At 41.0% G+C, this 10,667-nt stretch overlaps 1 protein-coding gene across 1 annotated transcript; it reads left to right on the top strand.

The window, feature by feature from the left end:
• Positions 1-9,352: 9,352 nt before the first annotated feature.
• Positions 9,353-10,264, top strand: LOC147700937 (taste receptor type 2 member 9-like). Its single transcript, XM_086929277.1, has one exon. The coding sequence runs from the start codon at positions 9,353-9,355 to the stop codon at positions 10,262-10,264; it is 912 nt and encodes a 303-aa protein (XP_086785403.1).
• The last annotated feature ends 403 nt before the right edge of the window (positions 10,265-10,667 follow it).

The following is a 10,667-nucleotide window of genomic DNA, read 5'->3' as shown; positions in this document are numbered from 1 at the left end:
TCCTATCCTGATGAATTTGCACTACGGCTAACTATTTTTTTTTTTAAGATTGAAGATGAAAGTTCAGCTAATAGAGTACTTTCTTTTATTCCTGAGTAGCGTCTGATTAATGCTGGTCTAGTCAAGGCTTTGGGATAGTTTTTAGATCAGGCATGTGGAGAGGTTCTTAGGGTGGGAAGTGCCCAGTGCTTGGAGAGGCTGTGGGCTGGGATTTATTGTGAGCTCCATTGTGCTCTTGCCTGTGTTCTGGGGTGGTGTACTGCACAGATATTGATCTAGAAGTAGTTGCTTTTAGGCTTCGGCTGAATTCTATATTCTGGTAAAACTGCAGGACTGGGGTTAGATTAGGATGAGCAGGGTTTAAGGAGACCATGCAGGACGTTGGTTTGTTCGAGTGGATGGTCCTAGCATACCTGCTCGGTGCTGGGCTGCGTAAAGGCTTTATTTACAAATAAGGAAGCATGTTCAGCAGCTTCAGGGTGCCCATGCACCTCTGTTTTTGCTGATAATCGCATGTAGTCAACCCTCAGCTTCTGCGTGATATTGAGTAAGTATTCCTGTAACTGAAAGATCCACCTCTCAGTTCTCAGGGGTAGGTTTGATGACAACCCATGAACCTGTGTGAGTAAGTTGTGGTTGGTGTAGATTTGAACATTGTTGTCAGAGATGAAATTACCTGCTCCCATGGGACTGCACTTGCCTGTATTTGAGGTTAGAGTACCTTTGTCCTGTGGCATATGTTACTAAAGCCTGTTCTTTATTAGCTTGTTGCTGGAGGAAGATTGGCTCCAGGCCATTGAGACTAGCATTTATGGCAAGGTCTGCATCTTAATTTCTATTTTTTTTGTATTCTGAAATCTTTTGCTTGCTCTCCTTCCCACTTACACGTGGAGTCTTCTTTGCTAATACCAGTTGCTCACTGCAGTGAATCAAGTTCAAGGTTTGTGTTCTTCACGCTTTCTTATACGTCTGAATATACTCTAGACTCCCATATGCATGGCTTCAACAAATCCACTCTTTCTCACAGCAGGACCTTTTTTCATGCACAATGTTCATGTACAATTATCCTGGACTGAGATCACCACTCTGCATAAGGCAATGTGTGCTCAACGCATCTCCCATGCCACCACCACACATCTTCCAATCTACAGAACCCCAAAAGATCCAGGCTGGGAAGATAATTTGCTGTGGACATATGTATATGGAGGGTGCATGCTGCACTGGGAGTCAAGCCACTGGCAATTGCAGCCTCCATGTTTGGGTGCATGGTGTCTGCATTGGGTCTGTGGAGAATAGGCCGGCGACTGAGAGGAAAGACCCATTTGTCGCCCCTGCTATGGAGTGTGCACTTACAGAATTGGGACCACCAGTGCAGGGAACACACAGGACACAATTAATGTCTGGTTTCAATTAGATGCTGCTGTTTCTCGCTAGCTGCCTTTTTATTATTGACTTTACATCACTCTATCATGACTATTATGTTAAAATGTATAAGGGCAAGAAGTCGTCATTGGTCAAACTATGAGACATGTGGAATTAGAACTCTTTTTCAGTTTCTGTGGCTTTTGCCTCCAGGAACCATCACTCTTGCAATGTGACAATCCCGAAAGTCTATAGACTGTAGATTCCACACAGACTATTATATTAGCACAGAACAACCAATCACTGGCATTCATTACCTTCTCAGTTTCTTAAAGTTATCTTGACGTGTGTATTTCCTTGCTTCAGGGGTGTATAAATAACATTTAGTTTATGTAACATTAGGTATCTAGTTCCACCAAGATGAAAACTGGACAGACAGTACCTTGGTGAACAAATGTTTCAAACAGGGCTTTGGGCCTTCAGGTGTATGTGAATCTAACATATACCTGAAGTAAGCTGGAACTTCCACTGTGACATTTACATCTGATTCATAAAGCATAAAAGAGAAGTGAATGAATATGATATACCAGGCCAATGAGTAGTAGTTCTGACCCTATGTTCCACCAGTTGGGTTTCTAAGGGATGAAGTAGATGAACAGTGAGAGAAATCATACACTAATGTGGTGAACACATGCTCTGTCTCATGTGAGTGGTGTTCACACACATAAAGTAGTATTGCTCACACATTCCAGCAAATCTAAGTTTCACTGAAAAAAATCAAGTGTAAGTGTTGCAGTAAGTACGTCAAATTGCACCAAATAGCTCGGCGCTCACATCAAAATAACACCAAAGATGGCTTCTCTCCTTGCTTCACAGATGATGTCACCCACAATGACAGTATCATCAGATATATTGCAGAAACTTAAAATCTATCAGTTCAAAACATATGTATTAATAAAGATAATGTAGCACAAAGGCTATAGAAACACTGGCCATTATTGTGTCCTAGTCCATGTCACATAGTCATAATACAACAATGCACAGAAGTCTTCACAAAGCTTGCAGAGATAAAAGAAACAGTACAGTTGGACATTACCAGATATCCAAGCAGTTGTTTTATGTGGAGAAGCAGGGCTGCAGGGCCACTGACAAATATTTGTCATCTTTGACATTATTTTCTACATGGAGAATCATGGCTGCAGGGCCACTGACAGTCACTAGATGTCTTCACAGTATTTTCATATAGAGAAACATGGCTGCAGGGCCACTGACCCTCACTAGATATCTACACAGTATTTAGATTTAGAGAAGCATGGCTGCAGGGCCACTGACAGTCACTAGATGTCTTCACAGTATTTTCATATAGAGAAACCTGGCTGGAGGGCCACTGACCATCACTAGATATCTACACATTATTTATATATAGAGAAGCACGGCTGCATGGCCACCAACTGTCACTAGAGGTCTCCACAGTATTTTCATATAAAGAAACATGGCTGCAGGGCCACTGACAGTCACTAGATGTCTCCATAGTATTTTTAAATAGAGATGCACGGCTGCATGGCCACTAACTGTCACTAGAGGTCGCCACAGTATTTTCATATGAAGAAACATGGCTGCAGGGCCACTGACAGTCACTAGAAGTCTCCATAGTATTTTTAATTAGAGAAGCACGGCTGCATGACCACCTACTGTCACTAGAGGTCTCCACAGTATTTTCATATGGAGAAACATGGCTGCAGGGACACTGACACTCACTAGATGTATCCATAGTATTTTTAAATAGAAAAGCATGGCTGCATGGCCACCGACTGTCACTAGAGGTCTCCACAGTATTTTCATATAGAGAAACATTGCTGCAGGGCCACTGGCAGCCACTAGATGTCTCCATAGTATTTTTAAATAGAGAAGCAGGGCTGCAGGGCCATTGACAGTCACTAGATGTCTCCATAGTATTTTCACATAGAGAAACATGGCTGCAGGGCCACTCACAGTCAATAGATACCTCTACAGTGTTTTGCTGCCTCGAGAAGTATGGCTTCAGGGCCACTGATACTATGGGGCCCATTAGGATGTCGGGCGGATTGCCTCAGCCAGGGTAGCAGTGGCCACCGCCACCCTGGCGGAGGCAATCCGCCCGACATCCTTCCCTGCATTCCCCCCCGCCATATTACGATGGCGGAGGGGACCGCAGCGGTGAGAAAGACCGCCCGCCTGTTTTCCGCCCCGGTCGCATAGCGGCCGGGGCGGAAAAGGGAGAACATGGTGGCGGTGTCTCTCAGACACCGCCAGCCAAATTACAATAGGCATTTGTCAATGCCTTTCGGTGGCGGCAATGCCACCACGGAAAGGCATGCGGTGTTCACTCGGGGGGCCCCTGTGGGCCCCCAGAGTGACGGGCAAAGGGGGGTGGCACACGGGGGGGTACCTGTGGTACCCCCCTGCATTTGCATAATCGCAGCGGCAGGCACCGCGCGGTACCTGCCGCCTCGGTTATGCAAATGCGTGCATTTGTTTTGAACATTGTGGCGGGCGGTGCAGTGAGCACCGCCTGCCACAATATTAACTTGAGGAATGCGCCCGCCACTGTGGCAGGCGCATCCTAATGCCATTGTCGGGACCCCCGCCCTTTAGGCGGGCAGTCCCGATCTCCGTTAGGGTGGCGGGCGGACTGTTACCGCCCGCCATCCTAATGGACCCCTTACTGTATATCCAGAGTTGTTTTGTATGGATGAGCCTGGATGCAGTGCCAGTCACTAGATGTCCTCACAGATGTTTCAAATATTGAAGCACAGCTGCACTATCCCTAGTAGAGGATGTAATAAATGACAGGCAATGAAAAGTCACTACACGGCCTAAATAGATAGGTTTTGAAATACAGTCTTGCTCTCTGTTAAAACTGGGATTTCTGGTTGGCTAAGGCTTGCGCCAAAGCCAGGCAGAAACCCCCACTCTAGTCAGGGCAAGTGAGTTACACGCCAAAGATAACCCCTGCTTACCCCCTTGGTAGCTTGGCACAAGCAGTCAGGCTTATCCCGGAGGCGGTGCACAGTCGAAATATCGAGTCAATGATGTTGACATTCAGTAATATCGATACTTAAATATCGCAGGTAAGAAATATCAATTTATTTAATATCGATGTATGAAATATCGTTTTGTGATTAGTGTATGTAATATCGATGTAGGTAATGTCGATATACAAAATATCGAATAGTAAAAATATCGTTGTATTATGTTTTGTTAATTGTAATAATTTATTTTTTATGTATTTTTTTGAAAGAAATATTTAAGTAATTTTAAATTTCATAAATGTTTTAGGAGCAGGATGTTGGGTTTATAGGGGATAAGGGTGGGGAGTGTTTTAAAAATGTATGTTATTTTACAAAAATAATTTGAAATAGGAAATTAAAATGTAGAGTTTAGAAAATATTTTTAAATTTTTAGGAGCAGGATGTTGGGTTTATAGGGGATAAGGGTGGGGAGTGTTTTAAAAATATATATTATTTTTAAAACATTATTTGAAATAGGAAATTAAAATTTAGAATTTAGAAATTAATGTAAAAAATTTAGGAGCGGGATGTTGGGTTTATAGGGGATAAGGGTGGGGAGTGTTTTCCAAATATATATTATTTAAAAAAAAATTTGAATTAGGAAATTAAAATTTAGAATTTAGAAATAAATAAAAAAAAAATAGGAGCGGGATGTTGGGTTTATAGGAGATAAGGGTGGGGAGTGTTTTAAAAATATATATATTATTATTATTTTTTTATTTGAAATAGGAAATTAAAATTTAGAATTTAGAAATTATGTTTAAACATTTAGGAGTGGGATGTTTGGTTTATAGGGGACAAGGGCGGGGAGTGTTTGAAAAATATATAATCAATAAAAAATGAATTGAAATAGGAAATTAAAATTAGAATTTAGAAATTATTTAAAAAATTTTAGGAGCGGGATGTTGGGTTTATAGGGGATAAGGGTGGGGAGTGTTTTAAAAATATATATTATTTTTAAAAAATTATTTGAAATAGGAAATTAAAATTTAGGAGTGGGATGTTGGGTTTATAGGGGATAAAGGAGGGGAGTGTTTAAAAAATATATATTATTTTAAAAAAATTATTTAAATAGGAAATTAAAATTTAGAATTTAGAAATTATATTTTAAAATTTAGGAGCGGGATGTTGGGTTTATAGGGGATAAGGGTGGGGAGTGTTTGAAAAATATATAATTTAAAAAAATTATTTGAAATAGGAAATTAAAATTTAGAATTTAGAAATTATTTTTAAAATTTTAGGAGTGGGATGTTGGGTTTTATAGGGGATAAGGGTGGGGAGTGTTTTACAAATATATAATTTTTATGAAAAATTATTTGAAATAGGAAAATAAAATATAGAATTTAGAAAGTAATTAATTTTAGGAGTGGGGTGTTGGGTTTATAGGGGATAAGGGTGGGGAGTGTTTTAAAAATATATACTTGTTTTATAAATTGAATTGAAATATTCATGTAAAATTTAGGAATTAAAAATTATTTATAATTTTTAGGAGTTGGATGTTGGTTTATAGGGGATGAAGGTGGGGATTGTTTTAAAAATATCAAGTTAATTTTTAAGTGAAATTTAAAATAAATATGAAAGCAGAACATTTATTTATATAAATATTAGAATATTTTTATAGTGGGTTGTTGAGTTTATAGTGGTTAAGTGCTTGTTTTTTAAGAAAAAAAGAATGTAAATAATGTATTTTTTTATTGGAATAGCAAATTAGATTTTTATAATTAATGAATTTAGTATTATATTTTATATTTGAGTGTGAATATCATGTTTATGTATATTGGAGTGGGAATAGTAAATTATTTAGGTTCAGTGTCCAGCACCTACCTCAATTAAATGTAGACTGGAGTGGGAATAGTGAATTATTTAGGTTTACAATCCAGCACTTACCCCTATTAAATGTAGATTGGAGTGGGAATAGTAAATTAATTAGGTTCAGTGTCCACCATCTACCCTAATTAAATGTAGATTGGAGTGGGAATAGTAAATTAATTAGTTTTACAATCCAGCACTTACCCATATTATATGTAGATTGGAGTGGGAATAGTAAATTAATTAGGTTTACAATCCAGCACTTACACCAATTAAATGTAGACTGGAGTGGAAATAGTACATTAATTAGGTTAAGTGTCCAGCACCTACCTCAATTAAATGTAGACTGGAGTGGGAATAGTAAATTAATTAGGTTTACAATCCAGCACTTACCCCTATTAAATGTAGATTGGAGTGGGAATAGTAAATTAATTAGGTTCAGTGTCCACCACTTACCTCAATTAAATGTAGACTGGACTGGAGTGGGAATAGTAAATTAATTAGGTTTACAGTCCAGCACGTACCCCGATTAAATGTAGATTGGAGTGGGAATAGTAAATTAATTAGGTTTAATTAGGTTTACAATCCAGCACTTACCCCTATTAAATGTAGATTGGAGTGGGAATAGTAAATTAATTAGGTTTAATTAGGTTTACAATCCAGCACTTACCCCTAATAAATGTAGATTGGAAAGCATACCTAGAATGGTGACAGTGCCAAGCAGGCACCATCACCACATTAGGATGCTTCTTCCCTGCCAGACTTGAATCCCAGTTCACCCGCCATTCAAAGGCTGGCGGAGATTGACTTCAGGGGAGGTGTTGCGGGCCCCACTTAAGCAGGGGCAATTTTGTTCTGCATTTGGAGGGCACCTATGGTGCCCCCCTACATTTCCCTGCACCATGTGGCAGGCACTGCATGGTGCCTGCCACGTAGTACAGGAAAATGCAAAACCTGCATTTTTACTTGCAGCACCCGCCACAATGGTAAACATGCCCAATGCGACCGCCACCGTTGTGGCCGTGTTGTAATTCCATGTGCGGGACCGCCGCCATATAGGCGGCCAGACCCAATTCCTGTGACAATGGCGTTGGACTTAAGCCCATCCGCCATCGTAATGACTCCCATAGATGTTTTAGGATGACTTTTGTCAGTGGACCACAGTGTATCGAATGGACGCTGCATCTCATGTAGCAGCAGAATCCTTAACTGGTGTGAATCCAGGCCCAGATTTACTAAGCCTTTGTGCCGTCCTTGCTCCGCACAAGGCAGCCAAAGGCAACACAAAGGCTTAAGTAAGATTTACAAAGTCCAATGAGGAGTGATTTGTGCCACCTTGTGTGACTTTGTAAAGAGCAGCGGCTTGCACTGTGAGTTACATTCCATAGTGATAGGTGTTGCATTGGTGATGCATGGGTGTTATCGTACATTCACCAATGGAATTTGATGCAATCCCAGATTTTCAAAAATCCCTAAATGTGGGATTGCCTCAAAATGGTATGCCACTCTGACCATGGCGTAATGAGGAGAAATATGTTTATTTCTCCTTGTTACTTCCTCTTTCTATGGGTGATACATTCTGTATCATTCATAGAAAGAGCAAATTGCCTGTAGCGCAGATACCTTTCTGTCCTGTGCCGTGTGAAAATTTAGTAAATATGCCTGCCAGTGCTTTGGGCATCTACTTTTCTTACAGTCACAGGCATGATTGATTGCCATGGAGGTATATCTCTCCTTGAAACTGTGGGAGACCCTGAAATATTTCTACATTTCGTTAGTTACCCTTTAGAACTGCCTGGAATACTTAAAAAGTGTGCTGCAAATGCACTGTTTGAACAATTGATTTTTCAAGCATGTTTAAGGGGTGCAGTAGAGAGAGTGAGCATGCACACTTAACCCATGGGTGCAATGTGGCTTCGGAATATCTTTGATCAAATGTCATCTGAGTAAATTATTGTGCCCTAAATATTCTTCACAAAAATATCACACTATTGCAATTGAAAATGGAAAATATTTACCCATGGAAGCAATATCTTTCTTTAAAAAATTTTTTATTCAGGCCATGATAATAATGTTAAACTATATTCTTGTTATGGGTATTCTGACATACAAGTGTGCCCATGTCCAGCATGTAAATTGAGCTGTGTGACTATGCATTAGCTGCAAGTCTGAGAGCCAAGCTGCTGTCACAAACAAGTAGCTTTGGCAATAGGTAAATCTTTAAGAGATTCAGTTACACCCAACTACACATTTTGCATAGTAGCTGTTGCTATGGCAGCAGGTCAGATGAATGTGCTTGATACATGTAGCGCATCACCACTGGATATATTACACACCTCACACGTGTATGAATGAGGTCATACCTAGTCCTTCGCACTGTCCGCCCAGGTCATTCCTAGCAGGGGATCTGTCTGCAGCCTTCCCTGAGATCTGGACCAGACTCTTTAGGCTTCTTCATCTGATTGCTCAACTGCTAGTTGGGCTGCTGAGTTTTGCCAGAAGCAAAATCTTTGGGTAATGTAAGATGGGTGCAGCATGGGTGGATAAAACACGAGGTGAAGAAAGAGAAGGAAGTGAAACAGACATAGCCGGACACACTAGGGAGGCATGGTTATGAGAAAGGAGGAACATGCTAATACATTCAGGGAGAAAGAGAAGAGCCCAGCACCTCACCTCCAGACTAGATACATTATAGGACACTGGAGAGTCAATACACAAAAAAATGAACTAACTTTCTAAAAACCTCAACGCCTCTAAAATGTAATTCTCTCTTGTGACTAAACAAGAAGAGAGCCTTTTGTAGTGGAAACAGTGGGGAGCAATCCATTGCTCACTGTTGTGAATGATATAGGACTAACCATTCTGGCCACTTGTATCACAACATTAAAATAGGATACCGGCTTGTATAACTGAGTGCATCCAGAGGAATGGAGTTGATTTAAAGGATGTCCAAACCATGCAAACACAAGGATCCTTAAGAAGAAGGGTGCTGGAAACACTTATTAGGCAACCACAGGATTGACAGAATTAGTGGGCAAGAAAACACCTAAAAAAGTAAGGACAGCATATCCAGCCTCAAACAGAGGACCAGCATAGTAGAGGAGTCCCTCCGATGCTGTGAGCTGTTCGGGATGCCTCCACTTCAGGTTTTCTCTGTGGTATTTATTTGTATTCTGTTGCTGCCTGGCACTCTCACCAATGCATTTGTGGTATCCGTGATCTCCATTCAGTGGGTTGGCAGCAGACATTTGCCACCATCAACTGATCTCCTGCTGCTGGGACTAGCACTTGCCAATATCTGTATACAAATGTGTACATCAGGTGAATACCTGCTCCGCTTTCTCTGGAGGGAGGTGTACATCAGAGACGGTGTCTGCAAAAGCCTCTCCAGCCTCTGCCCCTTCTGGCTTTTCACCAGCTTCTGGATCAACACCTGGCTCTGCGTCTTCTACTGCATTAAGATCGCCAACTTCTCACACACGCTCTTCACACGCCTAAAGATGGGCATCCCTGGTGTGATGCACTGGCTCCTCCTGGGGTCTGTGCTGGCATCACTGGCCATTGCTGTCTCCGGAATCTGGCAAATTGGAGAAAAGGTTAAAGACATCTCTACAGAAGAAAACATCACCAGTCAAATCCCAGAATATGAATTCCATCTTTCCCACAAGCTACTGGTGTCCATCGTGTGTTGTTTTGTGCCTCTAGTAATGATAGTAATCTCAGTTGTGCTGGTCCTCATATCTCTCTACAGACATACCAGACAGATGCAGCAGCACAGCACAGGGTTCACTGCGGGGCCCAGCATGGAGGGCCACATCAGGGCAGCCAAAACCATCCTGGCCTTGTTAGCCCTGTACATCTGCTTTGTCCTGTCTTCTTTACTTGGTGTGCTGGATAATGGCTCAGTTTATGACTCTATCCTATTATATTTTTCTATGTACATAGGTGTTTCATATCCCTCTCTTAACTCTCTAATCCTCATCTTTGGGAACCCAAAATTAAAAGCAGCAGCGTTGTCCATTATCTACAGGCAACAACGCTAACGACTATGGTTGGTTTAAAGGGTCCATCCAGTGAATGATTTCTCAACAGATTTGCAGGACATCTAACCTAGGCTTCTATTCAAATTCTATAACGCATATTAGCAAGCCCAATATTGCCGTTTAGCGGCAGTTTCCTGATGATAATGGTGATAATTTTAACGATGTTCTGCTAATATGTCCCTAGGTTTTATTTACCCCAGGGAAAACATATGGGGCCATATGTAGGTGGCAAAATATCGGTCGGTAATGGCCGATTTCGGCCGTTACCGACCGGTATTTGTACTTCCAGATGTAGGGTGCCTGAAAATTACCGATTCTGTATATTTACCGAATCGGTAATTTTACCGAATCTGTAAATTACCGAATCGGTAAATGTACAGAATCGGAAATTTGGGATGTAGGT

The sequence above is a fragment of the Lissotriton vulgaris genome, chromosome 7 (genome assembly GCF_964263255.1).
Source record: "Lissotriton vulgaris chromosome 7, aLisVul1.2, whole genome shotgun sequence".
Taxonomy (NCBI): Eukaryota; Metazoa; Chordata; class Amphibia; order Caudata; family Salamandridae; genus Lissotriton; species Lissotriton vulgaris.
The sequence above is the reverse complement of the archived record's forward strand: the minus strand, read 5'-3'. Positions and strand labels throughout refer to the sequence as shown.

Coding starts and splice junctions, on each gene's coding strand:
- LOC147700937 (XM_086929277.1), top strand. CDS start 9,353: ATGCCTCCACTTCAGGTTTTCTCTGTGGTATTTATTTGTATTCTGTTG.